Source organism: Hevea brasiliensis, chromosome 1, assembly GCF_030052815.1.
Source record: "Hevea brasiliensis isolate MT/VB/25A 57/8 chromosome 1, ASM3005281v1, whole genome shotgun sequence".
Lineage (NCBI taxonomy): Eukaryota > Viridiplantae > Streptophyta > Magnoliopsida > Malpighiales > Euphorbiaceae > Hevea > Hevea brasiliensis.
In genome coordinates this window covers 126,797,742-126,811,690 of record NC_079493.1, presented here as the reverse complement: position 1 = coordinate 126,811,690, position 13,949 = coordinate 126,797,742, and the positions used below count along the sequence as shown (strand labels likewise).

General features: G+C 36.1%; 3 protein-coding genes across 3 annotated transcripts; 2 read left to right on the top strand and 1 right to left on the bottom strand.

Moving 5' to 3' along the window:
* Nucleotides 1–516: 516 nt before the first annotated feature.
* LOC110661369 (uncharacterized) lies at nt 517–2,188 on the top strand. Its single transcript, XM_021819983.2, has one exon. It carries the CDS (start codon nt 688–690, stop codon nt 1,957–1,959), a length of 1,272 nt encoding a protein of 423 aa, XP_021675675.2. The 5' UTR covers nt 517–687; the 3' UTR covers nt 1,960–2,188.
* A 3,027-nt stretch (nt 2,189–5,215) lies between these two features.
* LOC110661346 (probable leucine-rich repeat receptor-like protein kinase At1g35710) lies at nt 5,216–7,665 on the top strand. Its single transcript, XM_021819961.2, has one exon. It carries the CDS (start codon nt 5,692–5,694, stop codon nt 7,468–7,470), a length of 1,779 nt encoding a protein of 592 aa, XP_021675653.2. The 5' UTR covers nt 5,216–5,691; the 3' UTR covers nt 7,471–7,665.
* Nucleotides 7,666–10,434: 2,769 nt separating this feature from the next.
* LOC110661363 (uncharacterized mitochondrial protein AtMg00810-like) lies at nt 10,435–11,323 on the bottom strand. The gene is made up of 3 exons (XM_058128633.1): nt 11,233–11,323; nt 10,917–11,045; nt 10,435–10,787 (listed from the first exon to the last, which is right to left on the bottom strand). The coding sequence occupies exons 1-3, from the start codon at nt 11,321–11,323 to the stop codon at nt 10,435–10,437; spliced, it is 573 nt and encodes a 190-aa protein (XP_057984616.1).
* Nucleotides 11,324–13,949: the final 2,626 nt, after the last annotated feature.

Below are 13,949 nucleotides of genomic sequence, written 5' to 3'. Positions count from 1 at the left end.
AATAAATTAAATAATAAAAGAGAAAACAAAATAAAAATAAATTATTTTTCATTTTTAGTGTTTGATCACTTTAATTAACAAAAAGTCTATTTTTATTATTATAATCTCATTATGTAGCTTTGGTTTATATTTGTAACTTCAGCTTTCATAATTTTCTTTACTCATTTATTTTCCTTTTTTTTTCCTTTCTTTTCTACTCTAAATTATATAAAAATTTCTTAATTTTAAGAGAATTGAAGGAAAATGAAAATCTAATTTCTAGTATTTTCTTATCTTTTTCTTTCTTTAATTACTGTCTAAATCGAGACCATGAGATAGAACTAATATGATTATTAAAAAAATTGATTTTATATAAAAATAAATTGAATAAACATTAAATTCATATTTAAATATATATTTATTATATACTTCCTCATCGATTTTATATAAATTTCAATTCAAAAAAATATTAAACTAAAAAAATCGAGTTTATTTAAGAAAATTGTTAATATATATATTTATATATGATGATAAAGTAATTTTGATTTTATGGTTATCGCGAATCGGGATGTCGATGCGTTTTGTTTTCCCAATAAATAGAAACAAACAGAAAACGATCACTCTCTCTACCACAGCAAAAGAATTAAAATCCGTCACGTATCTTTACGTGCTGCTCTTTCTCCTTGTTTCCTCTTCCTCATCCTAGCCATGCCTTCTCAACATTCTCATCAACAATCCAATTACCTTCAGACCCTTTTAGCCTCTGCTCGCCCCTTCCTTCGTGGTGAGCTCGAATCCATCGACGTCAATTTGCCTTCTTTAGTTGCAGTCTTGCGTTCTGTCGGTGCTGGAGAGTGTTGGCACAAGCATGGCAGCTTTCTCGATCACCTGCTCGACATCTACCGCATCCTCAAGATCTGGAATGCTCCTGACTCTGTTTGTCTTTGTGGCCTCTTCCACTCTGCTTATTCCAATTCTTATGTCAATCTTGCTATCTTTGATCCCAACACCGGACGCGATGTCGTTCGCAGCCACGTTGGTGAAGCCGCTGAGAGATTGATTCACTTATTTTGTATCGTTCCACGCCAACCCTTGATCCATGATGATCTCTTGTTCAAGTATTCTGATAATGAACTCGTCCAACACCTCAAACTCTCTGAGATATCGCTGAAAAATGCCAAGGACAAAGGTATTTTCAACGATGAATCCTGGAGGAAGAAACTCAATTCTCTTTTGCCTGCTGGAGGCATCACCGTCAAGCATATAAAGACAGGAGAGGACGTTCTGGTGACAAGAAGAGTAGTGGCTGTTTTTCTCCTGATGACCATGGCTGATTTCAGTGATCAACTGTTTGGCTTTCAAGATGAGTTATTTAACAACTTGGATGGTCTGCTCGAGTTCTTGGGGAATAACTTTGCTACTTTGTGGCCTGGAGATGGCAAGCCAGGGCTATGGATCAATTCAATATCTCGAATGGGTGCTCTTTATACTTTGATACGGAGAGAGGAAGAGATTTTTATACATGAAAGGAAAAGGGCTGGTGGAGTTGGGGTTGATCAAGTCAGAGATGAGGATATAGAGCTTGTGGTGCCACCAGTTTTTGATGAGTGCACTAAGATTTTAGACGCGAGAGAGCAGATAATGGCAAGGGACTTGTATTGGGAAGCTGTTTGTGATATGCCTAAGATAGGGATAGACAGAGCCGAGGAGTTGTTGTTGAGGTGTGTTGAGAAGAACCCTTTTGTTGGGGAGCCAAGAGTGGCGTTGGGTCAGGTTTATTTGACAAAGGGGAGATTTGAGGAGGCTGAGAAGGAGGCAGAGAGAGGGCTGACACTGATGTTGGAGTGGGGAAGTCCTTGGGACAAGAGGATGTCTTGGGAAGGATGGATTGCTTGGGCTAGAGTTTTGTTGATGAAAGCAAAAGAAAAATCATGGCCACAGACATCGTGGGGTATCCTTAATCTAGGGCTTGTGAGATAAATGAATTGGGCCCGTGAGACAAATGAGTTGGGCTTGATACAAAAATTATTGCTTTGGATGTAATAAAATGCACCTTATCATATGCTGCAGTTGATGGGTGCAACGCTAGTGAAGTTTATCCATATATGCTATCTTGTTATGAAGGTTCCTATAAGTTGTAATTATTGTTTCTTGTTTTACTGAACTCTATTCTAATTTCTGCTTAAGAGGAAGAAGTTGGTTTATTTTATTTGTGATTGGGATTTTATGATTGTAACTTTGTTTCCTTTTATTATAAAGAAACAAAGATAAAAGAGTGTTAGTTAAAAAAAATAATAATAAAAAGAGTCATAAATTGAATCTTAATCTCTTGTATAGCAAAACATTCACTCAAACATTACTCTTTTAATCAAAATTATATTAAAAAGTAATGGTATTTCTTCCCCTCAAACTTATAGGAAATATTCAATTCAAAATTTTAAAAGGAAAAAAAAAAAAGTCCAATTGCATTCTCAAATTGCTTCATTTATTTTAAAGAATTCCAACTAGGGCTAAAAGGCACACAAAGTGGAAATGGAGAAGGGGCCAGAACTCCCATGCTATATATATATTACTCTTGAGTCTTGAAGTTTTAGACCCAGATCCCCTTCATTAGTTACCCTTAACTCTTAAAGTTGTAGACCCAGATCCACTTCATTAGGATTTTTTTTCCTCTAGCTCTAACTTAGCCCATATAGATCCAAACCAACTTCGGCCATATACATCAGACTATCCATTCCAATTTCCAACCATTGTCTTGTCTTATATCCCATAACATATGGTATGAATTTTTTTGTAAATGCTCCAATGGGCTCTGCCATACAAGGGGATTTCACCTCATATAAATAAATGGTGATAACCCATCAAAACTGAAATTCTACTAGCCAACCAATTAATAGAACCAGCTTTCTGGTTTCTGGTTGGGAGCATACAAAGAGGGCAGGGAGGGACGCCCCAAGAGGTGCTAGTAAGTGCTTTAGCCTTAGTAGGTCTCATGAAAAGTTTTTTTGTGAGCTTGTGTAACATCTTGTAAACAGGAACAAGGACCTACTTTCTCTAAATAACATGTGAAACAGCAGTAGCTTGCAGTTGCATTTCTCTTTGCTAATTAATTAAAAGAAACGATTAGTGACAACATATATAATTTCTTTTATATGCTATGGTTGGATGTAAGAGTCAATGCATTAGGTAAGACAACAAGGTTGGATGTGTCAACCTCTTCTTCGTTTATTTTTTCTAAATACAACATTAGAAGATCCTGTCAAGTTTTTCAAGATTTAGTAAAAGCAAAGTCCACAAGTTTAGTATCTTTTTTTTATCCATTTGGTTTCAATTACGATTTAAGTTCAAAATTTTAAAATATTTTAGCCGATTCTATTTAAAATGAAATATAAATTTTATTAATCATGAAAGTACATATGCCTCTAAATAAAAAATAACACAAATTTTACAATAAGAGAGGCTAATATAAAATGTGAGTGCAGTCTATAATCCTTTTCATAAATGTAGACTGTTTACAGAATTTATGATATATGGTGGCAGCCAGCATCTAACAAGTAGCAGAATGCAGAAAAATGCTAAGGCATGTTGTTTAATTTAAAAAAATTAAGCAAATTCATAGCAAGTTGAAGTGTAGGGGACCCAAAAGGATATGTTATACAATATTTTTCAACAGAGTCAAATTATGAACTCAAAAATAATAATAATAATAATAATAATAATAATAATAATAAGAGAGTGGAGATTTGCACCAATAAAAAAGAGTGAAGATTGTGGACGGCAATCAATCTAGCGCAATCATCGCAGCCGAATTCACCAATCTTCTCTTACCTTGCCCACTATCTGCAAGTGCAAAGTAAGAGACAGTCAACACTTGGATCATTCCTCCATCCAGCTCATCAATCAATTACAACCGTTGATTTCTTTCTCAGGAAATGGTCCCACTCACACTGAATGCTTTTGTTTTCTCTATGTCCTCTCTGGAGCCTTAAACTCCTCATTCATCATGCTCTTGGAATACATTTCTCACCCTTTTAAATTTAATCACAAAGATTGTTTCTGTGTTTTATAACTTGTAAGATTATGCAGAGACTTTTCCATTGGTAACCTAACTTTTCCTTCAGCTTTTCTTGAAATTATGCTCTTCTTTAGAGTGCCACATATTTTGGCTTTTGCAACCTAAAATGGTACCTCACATATTAAAATCCATTGTTGCATTAACATTTTATACAATAAAGAGAATATGTTTTTGCATGTGATTTTGGCTTTTCAAAAGCTACAATGCTCATCATTTTCTCAACATAATTATTTTTCACATATATAAATTTTACTGAGTGAACATCAGAAAAAAAGTTTTGAAAAAGTTTCAATTTTAGATGTTTTAATAAAAGATTAATGTTTAATTTAACTTTTAAATCGATTTTTAATAATCTCAAACTAAAATATTTAAAAAAAGTAACAATGCCAGAAATAGAGGAATAATGCAACATAACATAGAGGAAGAAAACTTGTGGACAGAATAAGGAAAAGTAATATGAGAATGGATAAGTTTGATGTGGAAGCAAGTAAAAGACAAGAATGACAGTTTGACAAATTCCTTCCAAAAATTCAACAATTCTGACTTACATAAACGTGGTTCAGAAAAAAAAAAAAAAAAAAAAAAAAAAAAAAAAAAAAAAAGTAGTTAATTATGCATTTAGCATTTCCTCTGCAACCATTGCTTACTCCTAGAAGTTACAGAAGCATAGAAACAACACACAAGGAAGGCTTGGAAGCAGCAAAAACAATTAAACAAGAGATGGCCCACATAGTACTCTCCCAATTAACATAAACTTAAAACCACTTTGATTCATGAAAAGCAAGCAAGCTTCCAGATTAGGAAAAGCTAATAATCATTTGTATGCTCTATCCCCTTGAAGGAAATTATATGGTGGTGGTTGAAGCCTGAAATCACAAGTATCTCAATTTAATCTGAACCATTCCTTATGTTGTGATTTGTACTTACCACAGTCATCATAATTACTTTTTGTCTTGGATCAAAAGAGAATAATTACTTTTGTCAATATTTCAAACTTCAAACGGTCAGAATATGCTAAAGAAAGTTCAATTGTAGATTTGATGAGTTGGCTTAGAGGAGGTGTAAAAGATGAAGCAAGTTTGATTCTAATCTTTCTGGAAGTTAAAAAAAAAATAACAGCAAGAAAGAGGAGGTTATGGTCCTGAAATAGTACAAGCAGATCAAAACAAGAAACGATTAGATAGAGCAAAAAATGTGCAGTGATTTGATTTCGAAAAGGTTGCTGGGTCTATTTTGAATCAAAGTGCGCTCCAACATTCAAGTAACGATTGGTATCCTCGTGATTCATCCAACGGCTATGTGAATCTCTTCAAACTGTTACTGTTTTGGGCATACCCATCAAAAGTTCTTGCGTTTCATGCTAGTATAAAACCACATTATAATTGACATTCACACTTGAAATCTTTTATCTCCTCTTTCTCTTTATCATCATTATACCTTCCTGTCTACGTGAAGGAACTAGAGTAGAATAGAATAAACCACCATGACTGCTTTGCACCTTTTTATACTTTATCCATGTTAGAATACTGATCTTTTTCCCATTCAAAGTTCTTCTTGTCAGATCCCAACTTCTTAGGAAAAATTCCTATTTATTCTAACACCTATCTCTGCGATCTGATCAAGACCCATATCCTAAAATGCAGATTCTTAAGTGGGTTTTCAAGCTTTTTTTCCTATATTCCGTTTTTGATGTATTTTCAGTGTCGCTTGCTCAGACAAGCCCACTACAGACACCAGTTTGCTCAGAGACGGATAGGGCAGCTCTTCTTGGGTTCAAAGCTAGAATCCTCCAGGACACTACAGGGATTCTCTCTTCATGGACTGGGAGAGATTGCTGTGGAGGAGATTGGGAGGGTGTTCAGTGCAATCCTGCTACAGGGAGGGTAACTGGGTTGGTGTTGCAGGGGCCTGAGAGGGATAGCGACCATTACATGAGTGGCACTTTGTCACCTTCTCTGGGTAGTTTGTCTTTCTTAGAGGTAATGGTCATAAGTGGTATGAAGCATATTGCAGGTTCTATTCCTGAAAGCTTCTCGGGTTTGGTTCATCTCGCACAAATGATCCTCGAAGACAACTCTCTTCAAGGGAACATTCCTCCTGGCTTGGGCCATTTGTTCAACCTCAACACTCTGTCACTAAACGGGAACCATCTGACAGGGCAGATTCCTCCTAACCTGGGGAATCTGAGAAAGCTTCAATTATTAGGTCTGGCAAGAAATTCCTTAACAGGTTCTATCCCAACTAATTTCCAAAATCTCCATAGTTTGCAAACTCTTGAGCTTAGTTTCAATTTGTTGTCTGGGTCAATTCCAGATATTCTTGGCCAGTTTCAAAACCTTACCCTCTTTGATCTTTCCAACAACCAATTGTCAGGACAACTGCCTACTTCCATATTCAATTTAGAGAAACTTCAGGACTTGTCGTTGGACCATAACCAACTGATAGGAAAAATCCCAAACCAGATTGGCAGCTTGAAATCCCTTACCCATCTTTCTTTGAGTTCTAACAGGCTTACAGGTCAAATTCCAGAATCCATTTCAAGATTACAGAACCTGTGGTACCTTAACTTATCTAGAAATGCATTCTCAGACCCTTTACCCATTACTCAAGGCAGGGGTCTTCCTTCTCTATTGTCAATAGACCTGTCTTACAACAATCTCAGTTTAGGGACAGTTCCAAATTGGATCTTAGACAAGGAACTTTCAGATGTGCATTTAGCGGGCAGCAAACTTAGAGGGAGCCTTCCAAAATTTACAAAACCAGGCTCTTTGAACTCCATAGACCTGTCAGATAACTTTTTCACAGGTGGCATTTCTGGTTTCTTCACCAATATGTCTAATTTGCAAAGACTCAAACTCTCAAATAACCAATTGAAGTTTGATCTTTTAGAGATCAAACTGCCAGATGGGATTTCCTCTGTTCAGCTCCAGAAAAATCAGCTTTCTGGGTCTCTCTCGAGAATCTTAAACAACAGGACAAGCAGCTTTTTGGAGATTTTAGATGTATCAGGTAATCAAATTTCTGGCACGATTCCAGAAGTCACTGAAGGATTAAGCTTGAAGGTCCTCAACATAGGAAGCAACAAGATTGCAGGCCGCATCCCCAGTTCAATTTCAAACTTGGTTGAACTAGAAAGGTTAGATATTTCCCGGAACAAAATAATGGGCATCATTCCAACAAGCCTGGGACTCGTATCAAAACTTCAATGGCTTGACATGTCTATCAATGAGCTCACAGGGTCAATTCCAAGGAGCTTTTTGGGAATTAAAAATTTGAGACATGCAAATTTCAGAGCCAACAGACTTTGTGGAGAGATCCCACAAGGAAGGCCATATAATATCTTCCCTGCAAGTGCCTATGCTCATAATCAATGCCTATGTGGCAAACCTCTTCCACCATGTAGAGGAAAGAACTAAGGAAAAATGGGCCAGTGAGTCGCTGACCAAAGGAGGGAAGCTCGTGTCAAATGAGCATTGCCACATGGAAGGGAAGTAACATTTAATGTTTTCTGCAACAGTTAAAGATTCAAATTTTTTTTCCCTAATGCTTACAATTTCTGTAGCCAATTTCAATAATACATGATTATTGAAGAGACACATATTTCAATTCAAGAGCCCATCTTACTCTAATTTTTTCCACTGCATTACAGCAGAGTGATGCAGCAAAAGTAAGAAGAAATTTACCATCAGTAAGCACTAAGCATACACAAGGACAAAAAATCATCTCTAAAGAGATGTCCTGTGAAATGGAGACAGGAAACAGAACTAGTTCATTACCAATGATCATTTTGCATATAATTGTCACCGGCACAAATCATGACAATCTAAAGAAACAGATTTAACATTCAAATCTTAAAATAATATGATTGCAATCCCATGAAATCAACCATGCCTATATCATTGATTGTCTAGCTCAATAATAATTTGTACCCTAGATCAACAATTACCACTTCAGAAAGAAATTGAAGATCAGGCCGAAATGATTGCTAACAAGCTGTGATCCAAGCAAGTCTGCCGCGCCAAATGATACTGAAAAATTTAGTTATTATATTGCTCTTAACAGTATTAAAACATCTAATCTTACCCAATGATTAAAGGAGATCCTAAAATTTAAAATATAAAATTCTTCCAACTATGCTACCCTTCATCCAACACTTCTTGTACTTCCTGCTCTGCACCTTCCTTCCCTGAACCCCCTTCATCCTGATCCTGAACAAGCATAAAAAAGAAAAGAAAAAGAAAAACAAGCAACTCCTTTAAACTAAAATCCTAGAACAACAAATTCAATAAATCAAATAAACAAAATGCAATATAACTTCCAATAGAAATCTTTAAGAGAATCTCACATCCTAACCCTACACAATATTATTTTTTAATACAACATAACTTCCAATAGAAATCTTTAAGAGAATCTCACATCTAAACCCTTCACAATCTTAGTCCTTTTTTTTTTTAAATCTTAGCAATTTTTTTAAGAAAATGTTTAAAATGAGATAAATCCCATATTCTTTGGAACAATTTAACTCTCTCAATTTTGACTTGAAAATAATATTACAGCAATCCTAAACTGAATATCTAGACATGCTAAGTGAAATTATTCTTTACCTCTAAACATAAAATTTAATAACTGCATGCTTGTTTCATAAGTGAAAACAAAAACCACCATCAAAATCAATAGTCACAGCATTTGTGCTGCAACTCTCAGAAGAGGATGACAAGGACAGTCTAAACCCACAATCGGAACTCTTGGCCAGCCACCTCACTAATTTGGAACTCTAATAAGACAACAAGTAAAATTTAGCTCCATAGTCAGTACTCTTCGTCAGCTCCACTGATTCCAGTGGCAATTTATCCTTTTGCTTAACAAGATTTGGAGATGGAATGTTGTACGTTTGATCAACGGACGCTTGATGTGAGGTAAATTGATAATGTTACTGTTCACCAGAAACCCTTGAATTATTGGAACTGAGGATTTTTGAAGCCTTGTGAACATACCTTGGGTACTTAACTTTCAGTTTCAACTTTTGCCCGTACTTTTCCCTTGCATGACCATCATGTTTAGCTGCAGAAGCAGCCTTGTTCCATGACAAGATATTCCTTTTGCTCCTAGTTTCATAAGAATCTTGATGCCTAAAGTACTCATGACCATCCCTGTGCACACGTGAACTTGCCAAATTTTGAGTTTGAGGAGACTTGACAGATCCCCAAGAACTACATAGAGGAGATATGACCAAAAATCAATTGATAGAGGAATATGTATGATCTGCATTCAACGAGCTCTTTTAATGCCTTCGCCTTCACTTGCAAATTCTTTGGCTCCGCTTGCAAATTGTTTGATCTAAATGCATTGTACTGTTGGCCTTTGTGTAGAGTCCTTGGGGGAGACATATCTGGAGACTGTTGATAACCAGTTAAAAATGAACTATAACCACCAAACTTGGCCTCCAAATTAAACACCACCTTCAAAATCGTTCCAAAAGCACCCCAAGACATACTGAAGTTTCGTATCTATATCAGACATAGCTGTTAGAGGGTCCATGCTTGCATCATAATCACCATTATTATAGTTATGGTCAGAGCAAGCCTCCCTCTCTTCTAGTTTAGTGTCTAGCTCCATTCGCAAATTGTTTGACCTAAATGCATTTCACTGTTGGTCTTTCCGTGGAGTCCTTTGGGGGAGACAAATCTGGGGACTCTTGATAACTAGTAAAAAAATGAACCATAACCACCAAACTTGGCCCCCAAATTATCTGCTGAAACACCACCTAAGATCTTTCCGAAAGCACCCCAAGAAATCCTGAAGTTTCTTATCTATATTAGACATTGAAAGTAGAAGAGCTTTAAGAAATTCTGTTTTTTTATTCTCTCTCGCTATCTCAAAATGTTTACAATGCATTTACAATATATAGGAATAAAACTACTAAAAATATACAACGTGATTCTAGGAGTTTGATTCGTACAGATTTGATTTTAGGGCAGATTCTGAACATAATCAATCAAAATTTGACTCTAAAAAATCTGGGATTTTTCTTTCCTTTCCAACACTCCCCCTCAAACTTGTGAATAGATATCAATCATTCCCAGTTTGCCTATATTAGACTTGAAACTTGATTTCAGCAATGCCTTTGTTAGTACATTTGCTTCTTGTAGTTTCGTGGCAATATATTGTAAGCTAATTGAACCTTTCTCAATTTCTAATTTAATGAAATTCCTATCAATCCTCACATGTTTCATTCTATCATGTTGAATAGGATTTTTAACAATGCCTATAGCAGATTTACTATCACTGTATAACTTTATTAGACCTTCTATAGGAATCCCCAATTCTGTTAGCAATCTTTCTATCCAAATTAATTCACAAATCCCTTGAGCAATTGCTCTCTATTCTGCTTCTGCACTGCTTCTTGCCACCACAGTTTGCTTTTTGCTCCTCCATGTCACTACATTTCCCCATATTTTAGTACAATACCCAGTAGTAGACTTTGTGTCAGTTGAACCTGCCCAATCTGAATCTGCAAATCCTTCAACATCTCTTCGTTCATTCTTCTTAAAAAACAGACCTTTTCCTGTTGTTCCTTTTAGATACATCAGAATTTGATTTAGTGCTTCAAGGTGTCTCTTTGTAGGAGAGTGCATAAATTGACTCACAACACTTACACTATAAGCTATATCCAGTCTTGTAAGTGACAAATATATTAGCTTCCCTACCAATTGTTGATACATCTTCATGTCCACTGGAGGATCATTATCAGTTAGCTTGTGTCTCCAATTTCGCGCAAGAGGAGTTCAGGCAGGTTTGCACCCAAGTTTTCCAATTTCCTTTAGGAGATCAAGAATATATTTCCTTTGACAAATAAAAATACCATGTTTACTCCTCGCAATTTCCATTCCAAGGAAGTATTGTAGCTTCCCAAGATCTTTAACCTGAAATTCAGCTTGTAGGCATCTCTTGAGCTTTTTATTAATCTCTTGAGTATCATCTCCAGTTATTACTATATCATTAACATAAACTATTAGAATTGATTTTCTGCCATCATCTGCTTGCTTTACAAACAAGGTGTGTTCAACTTGCCCTTGCTTGTAGCCAAACCTGATCATAGCACTGCTAAACCGAGTGAACCAGACTCAAGGGGATTGTTTCAACCCATAGATTGATTTTTTTTAACTTGCAAACGATACCTGGTTCTTCATCTCTTTCAAATCCAGGAGGTAATTTCATGAAAACTTCTTTCTCCAGATCACCATTAAGAAAGGCATTCTTGACGTCCATCTGGTACAACTCCCAATCAAGATTGGCTGCAAGAGATAACAAAACTCAAATAGAATCCAATTTTGCTACAGGTGCAAATGTTTCTTCATAGTCAATGCCATAAGTTTGAGTGTACCCTCGGGCAACCAACCTTGCCTTATATCTTTCAATCTGTCCATTTGACTTCTGTTTAACAGAAAAAATCCATTTGCATCCGATTAGCTTCTTTTCTTTAGGAAGATTGACTAATTCCCATGTTTTATTATCTTCCATTGCTTTCATTTCTTCCATTACAGCAGCTTTCCATTTCGGATCACTAAGAGCATCTTGGATGTTTGTGGGAACATTTTTACCATCAATTTTTGAAATACATGCTTTATAACTCTGTGACAGCTTGCAAAAAGAGAGATAATCTTCTATTGGGTACTTAGTACTAGGTTTTACAGATCTTACTCCTTTTCTAATAGTAATAGGAACATTAAAATCATCAATTGAAACATTACCTTCTTGTGGTGGAACTTTAGTTGAAGGATTTGCCTCCGGTTCCAAAGCTTGGTTTTGAAGAGAAACTTGTGGTCTACTAGTTTCATCCAGATCTGGTTCTCCCCCTTGATCTATTTCCTGAGTTGACTCAAACTGATTTGAAGATGTTTGAGTTTGAGAAGGTACCAGTGGAGGAGCTGCTGGGAGAGAAATAGGAAGAGAAATAGATGGATCCCAATGATTTTCTTCACTTAATTTCTCCCCTTGAAGAGAAGCATTAGGATAGAAACTTTGATGCTCAAGAAAGGTTTCATCATATGAGACTATAAATCTTTTAAAAGAGGGACAATAACACTTGTAACCTTTTTGTGTAGATGAATAACCCAAAAAAATACATTTGATGGCTTTTGGGTCTAGTTTCCCATAGTTTGGATTTGTGTTATGAACATAAACCGTACAACCAAAAACTCAAGGGGACAATGAATTTAAGATACGGACATGAGGGAAATATTTTTGTAAACAATGTAAAGGAGTGAGAAAGTGAAGAGTTTTTGAAGGAAGCTGATTAATGAGGTATGCAGAAGTTAATAGAGCCTCTCCCCAAAAACAATGTGGGACATTAGAGGTAAACATAAGGGAACGTGCAACTTCTAAAAGATGACTATTTTTTCTTTCGGCTACTCATTTTGCTGAGGAGTATAAGCACATGAGGTTTGATGAAAAATACCATACTCAACAAAATAATCCTTAAGATCATGTGTAAAATATTCTTTCCCATTATCTGTTCTAAGAATTTGAATAAATGATTGGAACAGATTTTTGACCATTTTGTGAAATTGTTTGAAAATGGACTCTGCTTCAGATTTGTCTTTTAAAAGATACACCCAACATACACGAGTGTGGTCATCAATGAAAGTAATGAACCATCTTGATCCTGTGATATTAGAGGATCTTGCTGGCCCCCAAATATCACTGTGGATAAGATGAAAAGTTTTTGAAGATTGGTAGGAATGACCAGGATAATTATTCCTTGGTTGTTTTGCATAGATACAAGACTCACACTAGAACAAAGAGGGATCTTTATTGACCAACAACTTTGGATATAAGTTTTTTAGATAATGAAAACTAGGATGCCATAGCACATCAGAGTTGGAAATAGTGGACAAGGAAAATATTTCGCGAATACTAGACTTCAAAGGAGAACCGGTGAAGTAATAAAGACCATTTCGTTCCTCAGCATTGCCAATCATCTTCCCCAAGACAGATCCTGAAATTCACAATGGGCAGGAAAGAAGGTTACTGAACAATTTAGATCTTTAGTGATCCTACTAACAGATATGAGATTATATTGTAAACCAGGTTCATAAAGGATTGAATGTAACTTTAAGTCACTATATGATACCCTTCCCATACCAGCAACGGGAGATGTTTTTCCATCAGCCACTATAACGTTAATGTTACCATTACATTTTTTATATTCCATCAAAATTTTTGAAGAACCGGTCATATGGTCTGAGGCACCAGTGTCAATAATCCATTCCTTACAATTATCATTTTTAGAAATAAGAAATGCTTGGATGTTACCTCGTTGAGCGATAGTTGCCATAGAAGTGGATTGACCAACTTCAGAGTCTTTGGATGGTTGAGATGGCCGCAATAGGTTCCTCAATACTTCTTATTGTTCAGCTGAGAATTGCATGGAAGAGTTGGTTCTTTGGATTTCTGTGGAAGACTGTGCTGCATATGCTGACGTTCGCTGACTTCGTGGTTTCCAGTTTGCTGGCTTTCCATGGATCTCCCAGCACGTCTCTTTTGTATGATATGGCTTATTGCAATGATCACACCACAATTTATTGTCTTTGGATTTTTTATTGTTGTTGTTGGTTGAGGTGACTCGATTTGTTAGGAAAGCAGAACTATCTTGACTGTTGGAATTAGGGGAACTGTGAAGCATAACTCTCTTCTGACTTTCTTCACGTCTAACTTCAGCAAATACTTCTCGAATAGATGGAAGAGGTTTGGTGCCAAGTATTCTTCCCCTAACTTCATCCAAATCTTGGTTCAGTCCTTGAAGAAAATCAAACACTCGATCCTTTTCAAGAATCTTGTTGTAGAGCACTCCATCATCAGGGCAGTTCCAAGTAGTTTCATAAAAAAGATCCAT

Excerpts from the sequence above, each read along its gene's own strand:
- LOC110661346 (XM_021819961.2), top strand. The coding sequence starts at position 5,692 with ATGCAGATTCTTAAGTGGGTTTTCAAGCTTTTTTTCCTATATTCCGTT.
- LOC110661369 (XM_021819983.2), top strand. The coding sequence starts at position 688 with ATGCCTTCTCAACATTCTCATCAACAATCCAATTACCTTCAGACCCTT.
- LOC110661363 (XM_058128633.1), bottom strand. The coding sequence starts at position 11,323 with ATGGACGTCAAGAATGCCTTTCTTAATGGTGATCTGGAGAAAGAAGTT. Across the intron at positions 11,046-11,232 it reads TGAAAGAGATGAAGAACCAG|TAATAACTGGAGATGATACT; the intron begins GTATCGTTTGCA and ends TTAATGATATAG. Across the intron at positions 10,788-10,916 it reads AATTGCGAGGAGTAAACATG|TGGACATGAAGATGTATCAA; the intron begins GTATTTTTATTT and ends ATGATCCTCCAG.